This window comes from Ctenopharyngodon idella, chromosome 9 (genome assembly GCF_019924925.1).
Source record: "Ctenopharyngodon idella isolate HZGC_01 chromosome 9, HZGC01, whole genome shotgun sequence".
Taxonomy (NCBI): Eukaryota; Metazoa; Chordata; class Actinopteri; order Cypriniformes; family Xenocyprididae; genus Ctenopharyngodon; species Ctenopharyngodon idella.
In genome coordinates this window covers 20,744,328-20,769,915 of record NC_067228.1, presented here as the reverse complement: position 1 = coordinate 20,769,915, position 25,588 = coordinate 20,744,328, and the positions used below count along the sequence as shown (strand labels likewise).

Below are 25,588 nucleotides of genomic sequence, written 5' to 3'. Positions count from 1 at the left end.
ACAATACATATTGTTTAGCTTTATCAGCTTTACAGTGATAACAGGAAAACCAAGCAGATGGAATAACACATTTGCTTGATGTGAGATCAGCTGGATATACACGATTAAATTTCCCACTAGTATGGAGATTATTTACACCTTCAACTAATGCAAATGAGTCTATTTACATATGCACACGTAATATCCATAATATCCACACATAAACACATCCCTCAAATGTTTGATACTATGATGCCATGAAAACTGCATTCATAATCCCCTATATAAAGGTGATGATACATGGGAGCAATGTTTTTGAGCAATGTTGCTGGGCAACGTCACCAAGCAATGATGCTTGGGCACTTTCCCATTGAGAATGGGAAACAAATTTCAATCTAAAGTATCCAGATAGAAATTTGTTGCCCATTCTCAATAGGAAAGTACCCAAGCATCATTGCTCAGCAACACTGCCCGGCAACATTGCTCAAAAAGTTGCCCCGTGTATCATCACCTAATACATTAAAATAAAAGATCTATTAACTTAATAACTTAAAAAATCAACAATGTCAACTTTAGACCTACATCCTCTTGAAATTAATAAAAATTTGAATTGTATGCCAGTCATTTGTGGGCCTTTTAAGGGTTATTGTGATTCAGTTTCAAATAATATTTTGCTAAAAATGACATCTACTCAATCCCAGTGTAGTTATTGAGGATTTAATTCAATATATATTATCAATCCTTGGAGATGCTTTGATGAAAAATGAGCTGTAGAGACGACGAACTAGAGAGACTAAAGTTGAGACGAGTTGAACTTCAAAGGTTTGGTAGTGTAAGATTCTTTTCAATTAGTACGATGAGGAATAAAACAAAAATGTCGGCTGCACATAATGTGTTAGATTACTATCCACCAGCACCACAATTGCAATTACTGCAAGTAGTACCGTTTAATATTACAATGGCTATTTATTTAAAAAAAATGGTAAATAGTGTTTTGCTCCAAGTAAAAAATACCATCTTATTTACACTAATTGACAGATTCTATTCATACAAAGTGTAAACAGAAGAAGTGTGCTATTTGTACAAAAGGTAGCCTATACTACTGTTGGTAGTACAATGACGTTGACTATTTGCACTCAGTGTAAATAGATGCTGCAGTGCCACCACAAAGTGATTGCTGGTGCCTGTCCGGCCATCCCTGTCAAAAGTCCTGGCTTCGCTGTTTGCCAGCATGCCTGAGAACAATAAATATTGTCACTTGGTATCAGTACAATCAAAGACCTTCAGAAAGTTTGTAACCTAAGAAAAAGTTTCTTTGATAGTCTGGTCCTGTTGAGAGCCATCTGGAGTCAGAGCAGGTGTTACCCCTGTGCACAGACTGTCATGATGGCATCATCTAGGTGAGTGGATGTGGCCAAAACATTATTGAAGCCTGCAGGCACTTCAAAGGAAAGTACCCAGTACTGTCTGGTGATATGAAGGCTTTTTCTCCTTCATTGTAATAGATTTTATTAGGAATTTACTTTATTTTTGGCCTTTTGCTATTTTTACAGATGAAGAGATATGGGGACGTAAAGGGATAGTTCACCCAAAAATGAAAATTCTGTCATTTACTCATCCTCATGTCGTTCCATACCTGTATGACTTTCTTGCTTCTGTGGAGCATAAAAGAAGATATCTGGCTGGTAACCAAACAACAACAACAACAGCAAAAAAACCCCTGACACATTTCCCAAATTATTTCTCATTTTTGAAAACGACATGTTTGGAACGACATGAGGGTGTGTACATTGTCATTTTATAGTGAGCTATCCCTTTAAAACTAACAGTGAGCTCATCCATTTTTATAGGGTTAGTTCACCCACAAATGTTGGTCTGTTCAACAATCACAAAACTACCGTGTGACTTTAGAAGTCTTGGAATATATTGCACAAGTCTGTTTTTTCATTCTTTGCCATTTGTGGAGCTTAATCTTTCAACATTCAATTTCATTGCACACAAGATGTAACATCTACAAAACAAATAAGGTCATACAGGTTTAGAATGACATGAAGGAGAGTAAACTATGAGAATATACATCTGTGGATGAACAAACCCCTGGAAAGTTGTTACAACCAGAGTACTGTCACATTTGGATAGATGTTTTGACCTGCGTTGCTTTGGCGAAAATATAGAGTTCTTTCTCACGGCTCACTCGCCTGGCTGAGTCTATTCAATCGCTTCAGTGAGATGCGTTAGCATCTGTGGATCCATTACTCTCACAGCTCTCCACTCGGTTCATGGCAGGGCACTCAGGAATACATCAGCAGTGACCCTCTCTGCCACCTGGATGGCAGTAGATTGCCCAGAGAGCAGCTAGCAGAAGGCAATCAATGCCAGCTGTGAAGGCTGGGGCCTTATAGAAACGATGGTGTCATATGACCAATCATCAAACTGCTGGACCACGCGGACTAGTGACAGACATATCTGTGCCAAGAAAGTCTGAATGTAGAGTGAAAAAGGATAAGTACTTTCCTTTTCATAGCTTACTAGAACTGGTTTTTAGAGTGCAAAAGGGGTGTTCAATTTCAATGGACTTGACTGAGAAGCAGCTGTCATAATACATTTACCATCTAGTGTAACCGTTTAAAGCTACTGCATAATGAATTATGGTTGATGCATATACTGTATTGAATAATATCTATTGTACATAAAGTATATGCATTTACACTAGTTTGATTTTTTTTAATTTTTTGAAAGAGGCCTCTCATGCTTAACAAGTCTGCATTAAATTGATCAAAGTATTGTGAAATATTATAGCAGTTTAAAATTACATTTCAAAATATATTAAAAGAGAAAAGTTATTTATTGATGGCAAAGCTGAATTTTCTGCAGCCATTACTGTCATCTTTGGCAACACTTTAGAATTCTGTTACTTTATTAATGAATAACTACACAGGAACAAATAAGTAACAAATGAGCAATGCAAAATTAATATTCTAGTAACAACAAGAAACTCTGATTAACAAACTGTAATGATCAGTCCAACTAAAGGCGAGTTGATGAATACATGTGCAGTTTATTAATAATCCAAAGTGAACAAACAAACTAAGCAACCACTTGACTTGAACATAAGCAGACTTGACAATGAGCAGACTTGACTTGACTTGACTATGAGCAGACTTGAACATGACACTCACCAACAGCAGGGTTACATTATCAATACATGACAAAGTAACATGGAAGACAATGGCTTTAAATACCATAACTTAGTGAACACATGACTGAGACAACCAATGGGCAAGTGACACAAGGAACAAGGGAACCAATGACAGAACAGAACTGAGAAGCACATGACCATAAACAACCAATCAGAACATGACACGGACTAAGGGAGCACATGAGGAACAAGGGAAGCATGACAAACAAGCAACATGAAATCAAACTACAAAATAAAAGACATGAACCATGAACATGAAACAAAACTATACATTACACAAACTAGCAGGAAGCACTTGAATGCGGTAGTTCACCTTTTGCTAATCAGTAAACTACAGTTTTGTCATGCCTCCCAAAAGACTACTAATGAACTATACAGTTTAATAATGAATGTGAAACTAATCAATAACTAATGCAGTTACAATGTAGTAACAAATAAACATTTTAACCACTACTTTAATTAACATTTAGCCACTTACATAATCAATAAGTAATAATGTGGTAATAATTAGTTTCATTAATACCAATGGTATACTGTAATGAGAGTTGGCTGACATGTAGTTGCAAAGTTACAGTAGAATATCTTAAGTGGACCATCAAAATAAAGTATTACCCTTATTTCAAACACTGACTAAAAACACCTTTTTAGATCAAAAACAGCAAGACAGTTATTATTCAGAAAATGTCTACCACTTGGTTTCATAAATCTTGTTTTTTTAAATCTGACGCATTAATTTTTAAGTGTGACTTTAAAGTGTTCAAATACTTTTTGGTGTCACTGCATATCACTTGTATGTATAGCTGATATTAACTTGGCAGTTGACTGGTGGAGTCTGGAGAAGTTAAACCAGCAGCTATAAACCTTCACTTAAATTTAACCGAACTAAATAAATCCCCAGTTAATTTAAACTCAAATTGTTTTTAAATGAACAGAATGAACTAGAACGGAGAACTTAGGTTAATGTGGGGACCCCCGCTGAGACACTTCAGTCTCTCTGACTGTGCCCAGGTCTGAATCATGTTATTGTCTGCATCCAATAATTGGCAGAACTGGCAGAAACACACATGTACACTTTGTAATTATGGTAATGTTCTTGCCAGTTCTTCTGACATTTGCCTTCTTTGGCAAAGTTCTTTTCATCTTGCAGTGTTGAATAACAGAAAAGAGAAAAGTTAAGCTAAAGTTAGACAATTTCTCCCTCCTCCGGGTAAATTGCCTCAGTCTTTGAACTGTTTCCCAGGCTGCCGCTTGGTTCTCACGCCGTGTTTATCAAGGGCCTGACAGTTTTTCACGTCGCTTTTACTCACCCCAATGGCTGTCAGTATGGGGACCTGGTAGATCCATTTGATGTTTCCTGCACTCAGCTCCCAGCATCTGCACAGATAAAAAGACAGATCGAATGATAAATTAAGTGGCACACATGGATTATGATGTGAGGCATAGAGCGAGACAGTGAGAGAGAAGCAGATTTCCAGTCCCAGAGGCAGTGCTAGTAATGATATACTGTACTTCACAGTACATACTGTATAGATCAGAAGGACATAGTTTAGTCTCTCTAGCTCTCCTTGAAGTCACTGACCCCTTCTTTCACTTTGAGCAAGCTCAGGCGCTTTATAAAACTCATTTCCATTTGTTTACCACCAATTTGTTATGGCATTCATAATCCAATTAGGAATGTTTACTATGATGTGCAGCTGAATGGATAATCTACCGTGCAGAGGATTTTGTCCATAAATAGGATATACTGTAAGTACTCAGAAGGATGCTGAATGCATGGCCAATCTGGAGCAAAACTAAAGAGCCATAATGAACATTCGTTATTAATTACATTCATTACAATTTGAATTGATTTTTTATAATCCTTATTTAAATGACTTTTAGTGCCATAGACAATTACTAAATATGGGTACAGGCAGAGCATCATGTGATAATCCATTCTACTTTCATGTAAAAGAACAAAGAAAGGAGTGCTGTTGTTTCTTGTACATGCAATCTGACAAGGACTCATTAAAATGTGACTGAGTCATAGCTTTTTATATAACAGTAGTAAATAAAACACTTAGATGCAGAATAACATCAACAGAGAAACACCGGAGTACCATATTTTTGTACAAGGCACACAAATAAGCAATGCCACCCATAACCAACAATAACAAAATAATCCGAATATTCAGGATAAACCTGGAAATCAACAGTGAAAAATCATATGAAGATACTAATACAATATGCCATGAGAGGCCGTACGTTACAGTGATTTACTATGGTTAAAACGTGTTTTTACACTCTAAAAAATGCTGGGTTAAAAACAACCCAAGTTGGGTTGAAAATGTTTGCACAACGTGCTGGGCAACCCAACAATTGCTTAAAAATTACTGTACTGTATGGCTGTACTGTATGGCTTAAAATGAACCCAAAATAAGTTGAAAATTAAAAATCAGACACAAAATTACTAGAGGCAACAATAAAAATCAAAAGGTTATTATTTTGGGTTCATTTTAAGCAAGCAATAGTCATTCTTAAACAATAGTTGAGTTAAATAAAACTACCCAGCAGGTTGGGCAAACATTTAGCCCAACCGCTGGATTAAAACAACCCAATTGCTGGGTTTGTCCATTTTCAACCCAACTTGGGTTGTTTTTAACCCAGCATTTTTTTTTTCTCAAAGGTATAGGCATACTGCAAACCTTACTGATTTCACAAAATAGCAGCAAGAGCGGAAAAAACAATGTTCAATAAATAAATGTATAATGTATAATTCTTTCTGCAAAGTATTAGTTCATATAGTTCATAACTGTTGCTGTTTACAGTTGCCAAGCAACAGAGCAACATGCCACATTAATATGGAATTCAATTGATATGCAGTCAATGTATTTTAGTGGCTTTGAATGTGACTCCTCCATTCAGATTTCCAATTTGATACTAGGCCAAGACAATATACACAGATGAGCAAAAACATTATGACCACCTGGCTAATATGCTGTTGGTCCTCCGTATGCTGCCAAAACAGCTCCAAGCTGCTTTATACAAGACTCTATACAAGACCCCTGAAAGTGTGCTGTGGTATCTTGCACCAAGACATTAGCAGCAGATCCTTGAAGTCCTGTAGGTTGTGAGGTGGAACCGCTGTGGATCGAATTGTTGGTCCAGCACATCCCACAGATGCTCAATTGGATTGAGATCTGGAGAATTTGTAGGCAAGGGCAACACCTTGAACTCTTCATCATGTTCCTCAAACCATTCCTGAACAATGTCTGCAGTGTGGCAGAGTGCATTATCCTGCTGAAAGAGACCGCTTCCACCAGGGAACACCAGGGGTGTACCTGGTCTGCCACAATGTTTATGAAGGTGACACGTGCCAAATTTATATCCACGTGAATGGCCGTACCCAAGGTTTCCCAGCAGAACATTGCCCAGAGCATCACACTCCCTCTGCCAGCTGTTGTTGTCTCACAGTGCATCCTGGTACCATCACTTCCCCAGGTAAATGGCATATACATACACGCCGTCCACGTAATGGTACTCATCAGACCAGGCAAACTTTTTCCACTGCTCCAAGGTCCAGTTCCGACGCTCTGTTTAACACACTTTGCTATTAAAGGATTAGTTCACTTCTGAACGGAAATATCCTGATAATTTACCCCCATGTCATTCTTCAGTCGAAAAGAAATTAAGATTTTTGAGGAAAACATTCCAGGATTCTTCTCCATATAGTGGACATCAGTGGGGTTCACCGGGTGGAAGGTCCAAATTGTAGTTTCAATGCAGCTTCAAAGGGCTCGACACGATCCCAGACGAGGAATAAAGGTCTTATCTAGTGAAACGATCGGTCATTTTCTAAAAAAAAAAAAAAAGTTATATACTTTTTAACCATAAATGCTCATCTTGCACTGCTCTGCGATCCGCACGCATGACATTATCACATTTGCAAAGATTAAGCCAAACGCCCTTTACAAAAAAAAGGTAAAACAATGATATCAGACGATTTTGAAGTTGGAGGAGAAAATTAGTTTTTCGCCCTACCGCGGTACTTCTTGGATGACATGGGGGTGAGTAAATTACCAGGAAATTTTCATTCAGAAGTGAACTAATCCTTTAAATTTCCTCAAATTTTTTAAATTCATTTCTGAGAATCAGTTCTTACATGCTGTTTCAATTCAAAACAGCAATTCTCTTCCATTTTACCTCCTTTAAAAAGTTTAAGAGAAAAATATGCAGGTAAATAACAATTTATTAATTTGTATTGTTTATAGAAATATAGTGTATTCATATAAATAATGAAAGGAATTTGTACTTTATTTTACTTCTTGCACTAAACAAGTTTAATATATTTGGCAGTGTTGCTGCTAGGTCAAAATTATGGCTTCTCTGACTCAAAAAAAAAGAAAAGCAGAACAAGTACATAAATATTGAGATGCATATGGAATATCAAACACCCAGAGAACGTTCACATTTACTGATTTGGCAGCCAGTGTGTTATGATGCACTCAAGGTATACATTTTATCAGTATGTGTATTTCCTGATGACCTCAGCATTGTTAGCGCTACCAGTTACGCTACAGGAACGCAGATCAAGACAACTTGAGGATACCTGTAATCTACTTTGCTTTTCAGAGTGGAACATTTTATGGTCTTGCAGAAAGCCATTAACCCACCATCTTTCAGAGCTGATAAATGTCAGGATAATTTACAGAGCTCAGCAGTCTCACTTCTTGCATGAGCATTTCATTAGTATTTTACTCAAGTGGAATAAAAGATCAGTGAGACATAAGACAAGCTATTTTTATCTTTAATAACAAGGAAGTTAATTAAAATGAAATTAAAAGTTGGAAAATTCTATGTCAGTTTCAAAAGCCATTCAGCCTATTAAAAAGCAATTATTATTTTTGTTTTGTGTTTTTGACACAATCTTGATGACCTGTATTTTAATTTAGATTAGATTACTGGGAAAAAAAAAATACTAGTAATTGTTCTTCAAACATTTGTTCATCTATAAAGCTTTGTAAAACGCATGTGACAAAAAGAGACAGCATTCTGAATATTTTCATAGAGTTACAACAACTTCCTGTTTCGTGGCGTTAATTGCATACATTAGCACTTAGCCAAGTGTTGCATGATTTAACGTGTTTCTAGTATGTTTGGTACTTTGTGGCATATTGAAATATGTTTCTGGGAGTGAATTACATTCTAAAGCATGCCATTTCCTGTTTCCAGCAGGTGGCGCTATGACTAACTGAATATTGGCATAAAGATGTATTTAGGCCAGGACTCTTATCAAACATGTGAAGTTTGGGGCAGATCAGACATTGTATGCCTGAGTTACAACAGCTTCCTCTTTCATGGTGAAACATCAGATTTTGTCAGGCCGCCACGGACACGCCCTTTAGTGAAAACTCAAGATCTTTGATAGTTATCATCGCTAAGGCCTTAAGATTAGGCTGACCAAATATGATATTGATCTGGTTAAATCTCTATGAGGAGTTAATCACAGTGTAAAACATGATTTTTTCTGTTTTCATGGCGAAACATCGAACTTTGTCAAGCCGCCACAGACACGCCCTTCAGTGAAAACTCTACATCTTCACAATTTACCGTCACAAAGGCCTTTAGATTAGCCTGACCAAATATTATGTTGATCTGATTAAAGCTCTAGGAGGAGTCTGTTAAAGTACAACATCTGGAAATAGCAAAAACTGCAAAAATTTTGCAGAGAAAACTCAAAACATCTCACTTCCTGTCGGGTTTTCTGATTTTGCACCCAGGGACTTTTTTGTAGGTATTGGGCTGATACATCTGTCTACCAAATTTCATACTTGTACGTGAAACGTAGCGCAAACGGCGCTTAATTTAAATTTTGTAGGTGACGCTATCGAGCCATTTTGCCACACCTAATTCTGAAACCCATATCAGATGTAAATTTCCACCACTTCTGATGCGTGTGCAAAGTTTCATAAGTTTTCAAGCATGTTTAGGCCCTCAAAAATGTGATTTATTTCAGAGAAGAAGAATAATTGACTGAGCAATTACAATAGGGTCTTCGCACCATCAGTGCTCGGGCCCTAATTATTCAACAGTTAGTTCCGGTCAACTAATTAATTGGTCAAACTGTTCCATAAAAAAATTACTTTATTTTTACTCTGCCAATGAAAAAGTTCCAAAAGAAGGCAAGAAACACACCGACTGAAACTCATTATGTAAATGGAGTGCTTCTTAGGGTGCGTTCATACTTGTAGTTCGGTTCGTTTGGTTTGTTTGGTCCGGACCAAAAAGAAAAAAAAAACATTTAGTCCTGGTCCGATTAGCATTCAGATTGGCAATTTTATCACCGAACCAAAAGATACCGAACCTAAAGGCATAGGGATACGTTCACAACCTGATTGGTTGGATTTTATGACGTATTGCCTATTTTGAGAAGGAACTGACCGAACATCCAAAACAATGCTGTGTGCTGAGATAAATGCGCTTGTTGTGTGTGCGTAGCCTGCATATGATGGTATTTTGGCCAGCTGGGAACTTGTGAAGAGCTTATAAAATGTGTAAAGGAGTCAAAACAGCGGCGGGAATCCATCCATCACACACACAAACGATCTGCTGCATGGAGACGCACGTCTGATGCCTGTGAAGGACAAACTCGAGACTATGACGAGAAAAACCGATATGCTTGAGGATTCTGTCCCTTTTAGGGTCTCATCTTCCTGTTTTTGGTTCGTTTACATGTCTTTGGTCCGTGTTGCATTCATATATCATTGGAATCAATATCATATCATTGGAAGCGGACCAAGACCCATCTTTTCAGTGGTCTCGGCCCGCTTGTTTGGTGCGCACCAGGATTCGGATGGCAGCGTTCACACATGTTCAAATGAACCGCACTAACAGAGCAATCGCACCAGGGTTCGTTTTAATCGAACCAAACTTGACAAGTGTGAACACACCCTTACTCAGTGGTGAGAGAAACCCTGAGCAAATACTGCAGTGAGAAAAAACATCAACGCTTTGCTCCTTCAGAACTGAAAGTGCTAAAAGAACAAAAAAAAAAGAAAGAGTAAAAGAATGTCTTGTGAGTTAAGCACTTGCACAAATCATACATTATTTTCCTCAAGTGGTTTTTTAAGTGTACTTAAGGTCTTTGGTTTGCCACATTCTTTGTCAGTTCTTGTCCTGTATGTGCCGTCCAAACAGTTAGGAACAGAACAGAGTGAACCTTGTTACGAGTAAACTTCAGCTGCTCATGTCTAACATTAATATCCTTCCAATTAAACTTATTGCAAAATATAAAGGGATTTATGATATTTCCTAATAAATGAAAAGATTGGTAACACTTTAGTATAGGGAACATGTATTCACTATTAATTACGACTTTTCCTTCAATAAACGCCTAATTTACTGCTTATTAATAGTAAGTTAGTTGTTAAGTTTAGATATTTGGTAGGATTAGGAATGTAGAATAAGGTCATGCAGAATAAGGCATTAATATGTACTTAATAATTACTAATAAACAGCCAATATTCTAGTAAAATGCATGCTAATAAGCAACTAGTTAAAAGACCCTAAAATAAAGTGTTACCAAATGATTAATTGATTTCTTATTACACCATATTACCCCATTAAAACATATTAGGCACTGCGACTTTTTTAGATACAACAAAGATAAAGATACAATCTGTGATAAGCTAAACTAGGACACCTTAACAACTCAAGTAAAAAAGAAACACTACAGCTAAAACAAAGCCTAATGTTTATAAAGAACGTTCTCCCCAGAGAAGCAGCAAGTTGTTGCTTGAAGACATTTTCTTTTGTACCATCACTAACACCCTGTATGCTGCAAGAATACAAATTGTGCTCTCGAGGGGAGTGAGACAATGGCATTTAGCAAGTGTTTGAAAATAAAACAAGGAAAAGATAAGGCCTCAGGCATGCTCTTGCATCAATATGACATGAAAACACTACTTAATTTTGATGAATTGGTGATAAATAGCTTGAACGTTGGCTTTTTAACATAAGAACACAAGCATTTACAGTACAGATCCAAGACAAGTACTCACCGATTGAATTAGTTCACGAACTAGCAAATGTGCCCTGCAACTCTGATTGAAAATAATTACCCTATACTGTATATATCAAAAGGCTAAAAAATTGAGATAGATAATACATTTTTAGCTCTGTCGCAAAGCTTTTTACCCACAATATTTTTCATGAACAGTACCATACAAAGTACCTAAATGATATCTGCCATCATTTCTACAAAGATTCTAGGACAAGAGGTCAAGTCTGTGAGGATGAACACATGAAATCACCTTGCATCCGCCAGCGTTGCCCTGACAACTGCCCATGCTGCAACAAAAAGAGCAGGAACACCTGAAATGAAACACAGGGGGGAAAAGTATTTCAATGAATTGCTAACAAACATTATACTGTAAGTGAAAATGATGGTAAAGCTAGTGGTCATAATTTATATAATATTATAATGTCACAGTCAAACTTTTTCATTATCTAAAAAATATGCTTCTGGTCACCATTTTACAAACATATATCTAAAGAGAGTAAACTGCATTTGTAAAGTCATTTGAGACTTTAATTACATTTCATCCCTTTATATTATGCGGACTATCCAAACAAGAATGCAACAGTATTTTGTTGTCCTACTTTAGTATGCATTGCAGTAAACCACGTGAAATGGCGTGAACAAAAGCTAACATCGTGTAAATGAGAGTTAAAATATCTTAAGACATTTTAGTGAGGCACTGAAGCATGACCCCGATTTAACGCCTTCCCAGGGGTTCAAGAGCACCTGCGGAGACTTGCACTCATAGATGGATTTCCTGCGGAGTAATCTCGATGAAAAACGCTGCTTGTTTACTTATTCTCCAATGGAGTGTTTTTCATTCTAAACACTGGACAGGAAGAACATCCGTTCTGTCTGGTACGTAGGAAACTTGATTGAATATTTTGTTTCTGACAAAATTGCTATTATTATTTTTTCACTTTGAATGGTTTGTCTCGCTTCACAATCAGCCTTTGAAATTGAAAACTAAAAACAAAGTTTTGATTCTCATCATGTAAAAGTTTCCATATGCCCTTCACTGCACACCCAAGTAAACAAAATCAAGTCTTTGGTGACTGCAGTCAGTAATAAATATACTCAGCAAAAAAAGAAACATTCTCCCACTTTCAACTGCTTTTTTTCCCAGCAAATTTCTGTGTAAATACAGGCGTTGGACAATGAAACTGAAACACTGGCCAATATAGTGTTGGAAGTTTCACGCCTATATAAGCATGGCCTGGTGGCCAATCTTGACTGATTTTACATTCCATCAGTAAGAACAGAGTGTGAAGAGCAACAGCACAGCTGCACATAAAATTTTGCAATTCAGACAACATAATGGGAGACATATCAGAGGTGAAAAGAGGACAAATTGTTGGTGCGTGTTTCGCTGGCGCATCTGTGACCACGTCAGCAAGTCTAACAAAAACTGTTCGTCAGGAGCTCCACAGAGTCAATATTCATGGTCGGGCTGCTTTGGTCACTCGTGCCAATGCCAAATGTCGGTTTCATTGGTTCCGACAGTGCAAATCTTGAGCTGTGGACAATGTGAAACATGTATTGTTCTCTGATAAGTCCACCTTCACTGTATTTCCCACATCTGTGGGAGTTATGGTGTGGAGAAGCCCCAAAGAGGCTTAACACCCGACTGTTGCGTGCCCAGAGTAGAAGTCTGCGTGGGATGGATTTTTCAGTCCCGCTCCCACAAGATTATGTACTGCTCTCGCCAAAAATATGTTATATTTTATCCTGCTCCCGCCCAAAACTTTAACATCTTGTCCTGTTCCCCCCTGCAAAAGCCCGTAGGAAGAGGTCTGCACTTTTTTGAAGCACGGAGGTGGATCAGTGATGGTTTGGGCTGCAATATCATGGCATTCCCTACTTTGCTTGATGTGTACGTCACTGCCAAGGACAACTGAAGAATTCTAGAGGACAATGTGCATCTAATTATTCAAACATTGTACCCTGAAGGGGGTGTCGTGTATCAGCATGATAATGCACCAACACACACAGCAAGACTTGTGACAGAATGGTTTGATGAACATGAAAGTGAAGTTGAACATCTCCCATGGCTGGCATAATCACCAGATCTAAATATTTTTGAGCCACTTTGGGGGATTTTGGAGGAGCAAGTCAAAAAATGTTTTTCCTGACCGGCATCACATAGTGACCTGTCTATTGTTCTGAAAGATGAATGGCTCAAAATCCCTCTGGACACTTTCTGTCATTCCCAAGACGAATTGATACTGTGTTGGCTGCAAAACAGAAGGCTCTAAACCATACAAATAAATTATTGTGGTCTAAAACCAGGTATTTCAGTTTCATTGTATAACCCCTGTAGTTGTATGAACATGAAAAAGATTCAACAACTGAGACATACAGTAGACGGAACAAAATTCAGAGACATTTGATGAACAGAAATGGGATAATGAGTCCCCAAACAGAGCAGGGGTTAATATCAAAAGTAGCAATCAGTAAGTAGCAGTACATGTGGTGTTTCAAACATCTGCTTTAAGTACTACAATGCATCACATCAGTCAGATTTGCCCATTTTTTGCCGTGAGATGTTACTCCACTCTTCCACCAAGGCACTTGCAAGTTCTAAAAAATGTTTGTGGGGACATATGGTTACATGTGGTTTGGCACTGCAAGGATGATCAGCTGTCCTGCCTGTCTCCCTGTAGCGCTGTCTTAGGCGTCTTACATTACGGACATTACAGTTTACTGCTCTGGCCACATTTGCAGTCCTCATGCCTATGGACTATGGCATGTTCACACAGGTGATCAGAGACCCTGGGCATCTATCTCCTGGTGTTTCTTCAGAGTTAGTAGAAAGGTCTCTTTAATGTTCTCTTTAAAGTTACTGGAACTGTGACATTAATTTTCTTCTGCCCGTAAACTAGTGTCTTAAAGACTGTTTCACAGGTGCATGTGCAATAATTGTTTATGGTTCATTGAATGAGCATTAAAAACATAGCTTAAACACTTTCCAATTAAGAAGAAGCTTATTTGGATTTTACAAAATGATCTTTAAAATACAGTATCCTGAAAAAGGTATGTTTCTTTTTTGCTGAGTTTATTTATATCAATGGCGTGCAGTGGTGTTCTGAAATGACGAGGCAAAGTTCTCACAGTTTTTTTATTTTTTTTTATGTAAATTCATGTTAACATCACACATTCAATGTTGACGTTTTTTTTCAGGTTAATAAACATTACTTACACTATCAAGAAAACAATTTATATTGTTTATTATTCTATTTATTAAAATGAAGTAGCATATTTGTCAAGCATTGTTTTAAGCATTTTTACATTTATTCCAAAATAATAACTATAAGAATGCAGAGAAAAATGTGTTGACTGTATTCAGCTGTTCTTTTTATTTTTCAACTTATTTTCGGATCATCAGTCATCAAAGCTCAGAAATCATTACCTCCTCACACATGACTCATTCATTCTCAAATAAAATAAATATCCATTTCAGTTTAGAAACACTGCTTTAGGGGGTCTGTTAAAACTCAATGGGATCAGGGAAGCCAAATCTCAATTTTCTTCTTGGTTGAATTGGTCTATCACTTCACAAGTTAAAGACCAAAAAAACGTTTTTCTTATAGACATTGGGATGGTAAAAGACGGCAGTGCATTTGTTTTGTTTTATGCAAACCATAATAATACAAAAATGATTCTGTAAAGTATTTCTCTGCTTTTGCAAAATCCATAATGATGATGTTATGAAAATTTTATTATGAATTTATTTTAACAGCTGTGGTTAATCTTGAGCGGCTCAGCCACTAAACGAAAAAACGCTGCTTCCTACTGATGAGATGCACGGTTTAAACCTTGGAGAAACCAAGATCATATCATGCATATCAAGAAGCAAAACTGCCTGGATCTGAGGGTCAACATGTCAATCGAGGGTGCCCTCCTCTCAGACAGCTGTTCCCATGGCGATGATGGGGTAACTGGGAGTCTAGGATTATCATGTTGAAATAATATGTGTCTTGACTCATAATACATTCTCTTTCACATCTTCACACATGCCATTGATATGCTATACAACCTACTTATTATATAACCTAATACTCATTAGAACATTTCCTGGTAAATCAGGAAAAAGTAGGTGAGCAGTCAGTCTAAAATAAAACTGCATTTCTATGAGTATGAATATCCCACTGTCAGAGAATTTGTACTTTCATCTATTGAATCAATTCTTGAAAGGTACAGTCCACCAAAACTGAAAATGCAGTTATCATTTACTCACTCTTATGTAGTTTCAATGATTTTCTTTTATCGGTGGAATGCAAAATAAAACTTTTTGAAGAATATTCATGCAGTTCATTTTATATAACCAAACCAGATAGTGACCAGGCAATGTCATAAAATCAAATAAAAAGCAGCATAAAAGTAATTCATACAACTTATGAACTAAATCCCAAGTGTTCTGAAGCTATACGTTAGTTTTGTATGACAAAATTGAAACCATAATTTGCTGAAAATCTTGAGTTGTAGCTCTTAAATCACATTTGTTTAGTAGTAGAGGTGTTAAAATGCATCAATATTATGTACAGTATATTTGTCACGATTCCTGTCAGTTCCTGGACTACACTTCCCATAATCCTCCCTGCCTGTCACATGCACACTTCACACCAATCATCATTTGCCACATACACCTGTAGCCTATTATCTGGACTATTTAAGACTCACTCACACACCACCTCTTGGCGAAGTCTTGTTAACTGTTGTTGCATTTCTGTGCGTTTATTATCCTGTGCGTCTGTTCCCGTTCCCGCCTGTTACCCGTTATCGACACGTTGCTGCCTGCCTTTGATCCTTGCCTGGTATTCTGTTCTGTGAGTGATATCTGCCTGTCCTGACCATTGCCTGTATCCTGACTACGATTCAGCCTGTCCCTTGCTGTTCCTGTTTGTTCCCGTTTGACCCTGCCTGTACGACCATGCTCACTTTTAATAAAGCTTTGCATATGGATCCCTGCCTGAGTCCAGCTTTGTTACAATATTCATTATACAACATATTTTCCATGACTTTTTTTATTTGATCAATAATAAAATGTACATGGATAAATGGACACTTCTTATCCCAAACTGAATTAGTGAATATAGAGTCTAAACAATTATTTTATCAATATTCAACTATAGTGCAAAGTGTCTCACTAATTATATTTATTTTATCAGCATATTTTCGGAAATAATGCAGTAATCCAAATTAATAAATTATCCAAATACAATGAATTGGATCAAATTAACCCAGCTTCAGATTCATGAGCATTGTATGGAAATGTGCACACAGCCAACCTGAAAAACTCCTTTTTCATGAAAAAAAAAAAAAAAATCATAAAGCTTTGGATGTGAATGTAGGTAAGTGACTGACACAAATGTCCTTTTCTGGTTGAACTATCCCTTTAAATAATTTTTAGAATAAAATTGGCCATAATGATTATTGCATCACACAGCATAGTTCAGTTACCCTTCCTTAGCAATGGTTCCATCAAACAGATATGAATCCTTTATGTAAGATATTGTCATTGTGACATTATTATAGGCATCAGAAGATATTAAGGAGCTCAAAACCACAACATGAATTACATCGCTCATCCTCTGAAGATGGAAGATTTCCCCTCATTAAAATTATAATAACAGCATCGTGACATTATTGTGTAGTACTTTCACAGGCTTAACCCATAGGTCATTAATAAGCCATGCCAAACACATTCACAAGAATGTAGCGAGCAGCCACTCCTAGAACTGTGAATCTGCATATCAAAGGTACTTCGATCTCTGCCCTTCCACTAGGAACACATCAAACAGGAATGACAAATAAATAAAGAACACTTCAACTTGAAACCACTTGAAAAGGAAGCAAGCTCTCAAAACAAACTGCAGTGAGCTATCATTGTGTTGTTTCTCTGAGTGGGAGTGGAGGAAAGGGTATGAACACCACTTGCTATAAATAATAGCTTATTGGTTTCCATGTAGACATTTCTCAAAGGAATACGTAAGATACATATTCAAAGGCAGCCATCTCTGAGGTGGGCATCTGTATGTTTTATAATGTTGAGCAAAAGAAAGAAAGTAGCATTTCTTCCCTATATAAGCAAGACCTTCACAGCTGCAGAATATGCGTGGGGTGGCCATCAACATCCCTGTTGAATTACATGCTGCTTTGACCAACATAATGAACTGAATGCAGAGAATCTGCCGACGGTTAAAACAGTTGCTTTTTTTTATAAGTTTAGTCATTGAGTTCAAATAGGATAGGTGATGAGAAATGACGTAATGAGATCTCGGTAATATTTATTTCTCAAAAACCCCTGTAAGTTATTGCATCTGTATCAAGGTTTAGCTGGCTGAAACATGGAATATTCAGAGCTCATTAAACCTCTCATTGAAAAAATAAAGGCTCGGTTGATTATTTCTGTAACGTTTTTATCTTTTCAGCAAAAGAATGTGTAATGAAAGAGATAATTAATAACATAATGATATCAAGCAAATTAGTGGACTTACAGTATATTTATTTCTAAATGCATGAGGACATTTGAGGTCAAACATTTTAATATAAATATTTTAAAAAGGCAAAAGTGTTATATATACTTATTAAAATGAAATTTAAAATCAAAAATGTATTTTTTCTTTTGCCACTTTTAATCAACTTTTTGACTTAACTAGTTCATTTGGAATGGTCCTCCAGTGTAATTTTTTAATAGTACAAATATTCCATATTTCAAGGTCATGAAAATAATACAACTACATTTAAACAATTAAAAGGTTTTAGATGGAGATGGCATGTCACACATCAGAACATACAATATAGTTTCCAACAGTTCACCTCCCATATATTATCCACACAATTAGAGCCATTTCTCTCTTATTAAAGTATTTTTTGTATTATGTGGAAGCATCAGACTGCAGAACACAATAAATGAACAGGAAAATATCTCCACATTACAAATTAAATTCGTTTTTCACAGTCAATTTTATCCAAAGTAAGGTCAATGCTCTTAAAACTATTTTCACAGCCCTTTAAACAGACTCTTTTTTTAGCCAAACAATTCAAATTCATTTTATAATGAAGTATTGCTTTCTTGTCAACTAACACATTTATCACCAGCCAGTACTCACATTAAAACTATTAGTGTTCTCTACTAATTACATATTTAGCTAAAAACACACTGCTATTCTACTGAAAAAGCACATTTATCAAATGTCAACAATGAAGATCTTTTGATCCTATACTTGATTCTGTATATTTCTGAAGATGTACGTATCTCATGCTTCACAATTATGTTTGAGCAAAGAATTTCCTCCACATAATACAAAGTTTTCTCAAGCTGTAGATGAAAGAAAAAAGCAGTGAATACTGCTCAATATCTTTGCAGGCTATCTCTTTAGCTTGGAGAAAAATGACGCTGTCATAGAAGCTGCATGGAGAGGAAGTGAAGAACCCCAACAGTGGATCCAGAAATAGAGAATATAGTAGAAGTAGCAACATGTAATTCAATATATGCAATACTGGACTGAACTGAAATCTCAGTCCAGTATTTCTCAAGCGCAGATCATGATTCATATGCTTAATTAGAGTGACTCTTTTTTTCAGCTACTCCATTTGGTTTCCTTCCTCTCTATTCATCTCTTCTCAGTAAACACATATTCTTGTTCTACTCGCTCTTTCTCCAGGGTCCTCATTGTTGGTTTGCTCTGGGTTTTCACTTGGTGACACCGTCTATTCACGGAAAATCAATTTAGTAAATTGCATTTCCTGTGTGGTGTGTATTATTGTGTAGTAGGCTTTACAATGTGATTCCATTTGTCAACATGCTATAGATCAGAGTACATTCCGTGTAGGGAAATATACAAAATATGGTACACAAAAATGACGGTTCGGTACGTACCTCGGTATTGAAGTCACGGTTCGGTACGGATTCGGTACAGCAGGAGGGAGAAAACTAAACATAAAATTGCCTTTTTTTTTCTCTCAGTGGTTTACTGAACAAATTGTGTCTCTGTAAATTCAATTATAATTAAAATTTTCCTAAGGATAAAAAAATCTATCTCTGCTAATGCTGTAAACTATATAGGCCTATAGGGAGCCCTTTCTTGCACATTACTATAATATTAAAGGTTACAATTAATAACAGAGCCTAAATTAAGTTGCTATTTATTTTTAGATATAATAATCAACACTCACATAAAAACTGTATGCAAACATGTAAATTGCATATAAGGCAGTTTTTGCATTGACTTCAAAATCTGTTTCTACTCCAATTCGATGTTAAAATGTATTCGTTTACACAGTGGCCGTCATAAGTTGTTTTCATGACAAATTTATTTAAACAGTGGGGTTTATTTATAGTGCATACACGTAGCGAAAGAGTTGTGGACACTGAATGGCATTTCTGAGATAAATGCTACATGACATATTGTTTACAAGTTGTTTGTCTTTCCGTGGTTGAATAACTGATTAAGCGATTACACGAGATACATTTCAGTAAGTCGTACTGTATCTTTCAACATACCTTCAGATGTCCATTTATGTTTATTCTGTAACTAGTAGCCTAGTAAAGAGGAAGAGATGATCGTGTTCACTCGCGCTCCATGCTCCCGTTTGAAATGAGGCGCCTGTACAGTGATCTGTCACGCCACATCAAAAAGCATCAAAACGGCATTTATTGTTTGAATTTCATGATAAAATGGACAGAATTTGAGGGATAAGACTTTGTTTCTTATCGAAAGTAACAAAACACAGAGCTTATTGCGATTATTGGTGGTGAATGGTGGTTAAAAGTGGTTTATGGGCTTTACAACTCTGTATTCGACGGTACACGTGTACCGAACCGAAAGACGTGTACCGAAAATTTTCAGTACGAATACGTGTACCATTACACCCCTAGTCGCTATACGTCATCCAGCTGTCCATGAACAAAACTAGAAATCCAGCAGATCAAAATCAGATTTCATTTACCAAGAAGTGTTACGAACCCAACAGAAGCAGGAATATACAAATTGAAATTCACTACCATGACATACTCACCCCACCCGATCAAAGTGAAGCCCCACAGGTATTTAGAATCAGACAAGAAGGCCATGAAGATGAGACTGTGCAGGTACAAGCCCTCCACCAGGATCCAGTAGTAGTTTGTAGCCAGGAAATAGATGAACAGCAAGACGGTCACTTTACAACCCATCTGAAAAAGAAGAGCATAGCAACCAAGTCAATACTCATATCAAAACATGGCAATTTTGATTAAATAGAGCCAAATGTCTCAAGTTATTCAGTAAACATACTGGCTGGGAAGCAATATTTCAGCTGCGACAAACTATTTCCTACTCTTGGTTGGAGGCCACCTCAACCAAGAGTTTTTGAAAACAGTCCCCTGTTGAGGTGCCTCAGTTCAGACTGACATAAGACAGAAGAGCAAAAGGAACCAAGATGATTTTGTTCTGTTTTCTATTGTGGTACAATTAGTACATTCACATGGGCTCCTTTAGATCAAAGCAAAATCCATCCAAGACTCTCTAATAATACTGCATCAGTGCACGACCCCTCATGTTATTCTAAACCTGCATGGCTTTCTTTATTCTGCGGAACAAAAAAGTAGATATCATGAAGAATGCTTCAAATTTTTTAAGTCAGAACACCTTTGGACCCCATTGTCTTTCACTGTATGGCCAAAAAAAAAAAAAAAAATCTTTTGTGTTCCACTGAAGAAAGAAAGGTTGAACTATCACATTTAAGCCCTCTCTTTTATAATCTAGAAAAAATGCTCATCGTCATTGTCATGAAACCTTTTTTAGAATAATTTGCCTACTAACTTCATTTTAAGATGACATAATGTCAGTGTCAAATGACAGAAACACTCATTAGGACAGTAGAAGTGTGACAAAATGACAACCTTTCACTACAGTCAGGTGACTGGCTGAATGCTGTAGGTGGAAAGCGGCACTTCAATGAAGCTATTAGCTCACTGCCGTGACAGATCTGTGTGGTTAATAGCCATAAAGCATTTCCAGACCAATGAACTGAATTAAAAGGGATTTCACATCACAAATCATTTTCAAAGCTTACTGGTGACGGATATTTCTCTCTTTATTATCAGGAATAATTATAAAGTCGTTTTACACTGAAAATATCAAGTAGTCAAAACAAATGGTTGTATAGGGAATAATGTAGTGACCAAAAAATGCTAAACAAATCCAAACTCTTATTTTCAAACTTCCAAGCCAACCTCTGCCTAGACTCTGTCGCACAATCTTGGTATTCTCTCAGGCAACTTCTTGAAGTCATACCATGGATCTTTTTCAAGGACTATTGAAAGACTTCCTACTGTAGGTATGCTGGGTACTTGCTTTTCTTGAACAGTTGTAAGTGGATGATGTGCTAATAATGATAACTCTGAGGATATTTTTTGAGAAAAATCAAAAGAACTCCATTTCTATGGATATTCCCTTTGAATTAACTGATCATATGAAGATTTGACTAGACAATCAGAGAAAAGAAGTCTTCTGAGCCATCAAAGTCTTCTGGGTAACACTTTATTTAGGGTCTTTTAACTAGTTGCTTATTAGCATGCATATTTCTAGAATATTGGCTGTTTATTAGTAATTATTAAAGGAACAGTTCGCTTTCAAATAAAAATTTCCTGATAATTTACTCACCCCCATGTCATCCAAAACGTCCATGTCCTTCTTTCTTCAGTCGAAAAGAAATTAAGGTTTTTGATGAAAACATTGCAGGATTTTTCTCCTTATAGTGGACTTCAATGGTCTCCAAACGGTTGAAGGTCAAAATTGCAGTTTTAGTGCAGCTTCAAAGGGCTGCACTACGGAAAAAACGGAACTGGCGCCGCGTTCGTTCCGTAAGTTGAATAGGGAAGGCGTAGGACATTCAGCGTAAGCTTTTTGAAGAATACGGAATCGCGTTCTGGTGGAAGCACTTGTGATGTGATCATTTGTGCCTATAAAGCATATACATTTTGATTTTTTTTTTTTGAAAATGACCGATCCTTTCGCTAGATAAGACCCTTATTCCTCATCTGGAATCGTTTAAAGCCCTTTGAAGCTGCATTGAAACTGTATTTTTGACCTTCAACCGTTTGGAGACCAGTGAAGTCCACTATAAGGAGAAAAATCCTGGAATGTTTTCATCAAAAACCTTCATTTCTTTTCAACTGAAGAAAGAAGGACATGGACATCTTGGATGACATGGGGGTGAGTAAATTATCAGGAAATTTTTATTTGAAAGTGGACTAATCCTTTAAGCACATATTAATGCCCTATTCTGCATGACCTTATTCTACATTCTTAATCCTACCCAGTACCTAAACTTAACAACTACCTTACTATCTATAAATAAGCAGTAAATTAACAGTTTATTGAGGGAAAAGTTGTAGTTAATAGTGAATATGTGTCCCCTATACTAAAGTGTTACCATCATCTGATTTTGATAAAGGGCATAATGTGTTTCAAAAATGTTATATGTAAATTCTGGGCATGTAATAAATTGGTTTTGTTTGTGGGTTTGGCATAAAGTTTTTGAGTGTTACGTTTTGGCAAGAAAGTAAAGTGCCAAAAAAAAAAGATTGACCACACTGAACTAAAAAGCAGATTCTGATTTTACCATTTAAAGAATTCAAATAGTAACCAAACTTGTTTTGACTAAAGGTCTTAAAAGAAGAGCAACAGCTAACCGTAAGAAATCAAAGATACACAAAATATTCTTGCTGTATTATTTTTTAAAAATATATATTTATATGGAAATTTTTTTGTGAGTTTGGCAAGTATTTGAGTGTTCTGTTTTGAAAAAAAAAAAAAAAAAAAAAAGAACATATAATGAACATATTGGTATTCCAAATAACCCATAAATACATTTCCAGCAGCACCCATCATCTTGTCCTTTCAGTCATCTCATTTAAAAGGTGTTGACAATGACATAACTGTATAGTATCACTGGAAGTACAATCTGAGCATCAATAAAGTTAGAAAGAGGCTCAGTCAGTAATCACAGACACAATCAGTCTACCTATTACATTAGGAAAAAAAAAAAAAACACTAAATAAATGTAATCAATTCAACGTTATCAAATGTTGCACAGGGGCAAACAGCCTTTTTTATTTTTTGTAGAACTAGCTATTGCATTAAGAGTAAGTGATTGAATCCCAAGTGTTTTCTTTTTTAAATAAAGGAAGTAGCTTTGGGATTCTAGGTGAGGACACTTTTTCACTTTCTTTTTCTGACTATGGGCAGATAACAGTGAAAGGAGTGGAAAGGGGGAAAGTAGCTATATCACAGGAAGCTGCTTGGAAAACATTACCTGTGGCACAGTTCAATCTACACCTGAAAAAGAGGAACCAGCAAAGGATAGACAAATTCACCTGCTAGTATCTCTCTTGATTTTTTTTTTTTATACACTTTTATACACTTGAGTTTATATACACTACTGTTCAAAAGTTTGGGGTCAGTAAGATTTTTTGAAAAGAAATACTTCTATTTAGTGAGTACACATTAAATTGTTTAAAAGTGACAGATTTGTTTTAATGTTACAAAAGATTTCTATTTCAAATGAATGTTCTTTTCAACTTTCTATTCATTAAAGGATCATGAAAAAAAAAAAACGTACCACAAAAATATTAAGCAGCTCGACTATAAAATATATATGATGATCATAATGACCCAAAATGGGTTCTTTCTTGATCAGAAGCCCTCTGGAAACACATATGGATGTAATATATTCACTGACAGTGGAGCTAAGAAAAAAAGAAATTAAAAAAAAAAAAAAAGAGAAAAGTTTCTGAATCACCAAAAAAGTGTGTCTATCTCTTTTGAGCTTTAATTGTCTGTTAGATGACATTTCATTTATTCTCAGCCTGGTCACTAGCAATTGTATTATAGTAACTGTTAAATTGTCAGTTTGTAAAAAAGCAATTATCTTTTGGAATACTGAAATCTGAAAATGTGAAAGAGATGGTATTAAAATTGTAAAGCTAACATTGTTAATGGTCTCAAATTTAACATGGATTTACGAGCAACTTTTGACATTATCAATTAAAACAGTGCCATCTCACAAACGAGTTTTAGCCTCTGGTATGTTCTTAACCGGTTTGGATTTTTTCTGGGGATTCATGCATAGCTCTAGCTGTACACAGTTTATGAGTTAAAGACATGCGAAACATTACATTTACATTTAATCATTTAGCAGACGTTTCATCCGAAGCGACTGACTTACAAATGAAGAGAACAATAGAAGCAATTAAACCTACAAAAGGGGAACAATATGTAAGTGCTGTGATTAGTCCCAGTTAATCTAGCACAGTATACATAGCAATTTTTTAATAAATAGAAAAGACAGAATAGAAATAGAATAGAAAGTATAAGTATTAATGGGTCAAGTGCTGGCAAAAAAAAAAAAAGATGCATCTTTAAGTGGCTAAAGACTCAGCAGCTCAGGTTGAGTTATTCAGGTCATACCGCCTGCAGGGAACAGTCAAAGTAAAGATCCGTGAAAGTGATTTAGCGCCTCTTTGGGATGGCACCACAAGATGCCGTTCACTTGCAGAATGCAAGGTGCAGCTTTAATTTAACAAAGCTGAGTGGTCACTCAAAACTGGCTCACTCACAGATAATCCATTCATTTCGAAGTGGTGATGTGTGAGTGAATGAGTTGTTTACTCACACATTAATCCATCCATTACCAAGTCTAACCTATTCAGGCTGATTTGCAGAACAGCCATAACAGGTGAGTGTTAGCAGATGGGACAGCATAATCAGTCAATCACAGAAGCGCTGCCTCTTCTTGTGACTTTTCTCCAATTTTATTCTGTCCTTACAAATCTGCAAAAGCAAATCATGCATTAAAACAGACATTTTCATTCCTCAACCACATGATCAGTAAAACAAAAGATCAAATCTTGTCTGTGCTGTGAGCAGGTTTCAGATGAACATGAGGAAACCTCATTGGATTTTGAGTGTTCAACCTCCCTGCCTTCAGCCACTCATAGACTATGTGATGAGAATATCTGTCCATCCAAATGTCATTATATATATATATGGTGTTTGAATACTGGTCCAAAAGAGTGACATTCTGGTCCCGAGATACGCTTGGTCCCTTCATTGTAAGTCTATGGGATTTAAACTTGATTTATTGCCTAGCAGGTGATAATCATAAGTCTGATCACGTAGAAAAGTAATAGTACACCTCTCCTCAACAAGCTGCGCATTGAGCCCAAATGCTGCAAGATAAGTTACACACTATAGTTTAATACCTAGGATAAGGAGTTTGTTGAAATCCCTAACACCAAGTATAATCAAGATGATCAACTACTGATCAAATCTTAAGATATGTTTTTAGCTCTGCTTTCACTCCAC

The 25,588-nt window shown here is 36.4% G+C and overlaps 1 protein-coding gene across 1 annotated transcript in view; it reads right to left on the bottom strand.

Moving 5' to 3' along the window:
- The window catches only part of pth2ra (parathyroid hormone 2 receptor a), a 61,959-nt gene that overhangs the window by 17,230 nt on the left and 19,141 nt on the right, over positions 1–25,588 (bottom strand). Inside the window, exons 7-9 of the mRNA XM_051906901.1 lie at positions 20,259–20,412; positions 11,470–11,530; positions 4,486–4,552 (exon numbers count right to left, since the gene is read on the bottom strand). Coding sequence (XP_051762861.1) covers positions 4,486–4,552; positions 11,470–11,530; positions 20,259–20,412 — 282 coding nt within the window. The remainder of the gene's footprint in view (positions 1–4,485; positions 4,553–11,469; positions 11,531–20,258; positions 20,413–25,588) is intronic.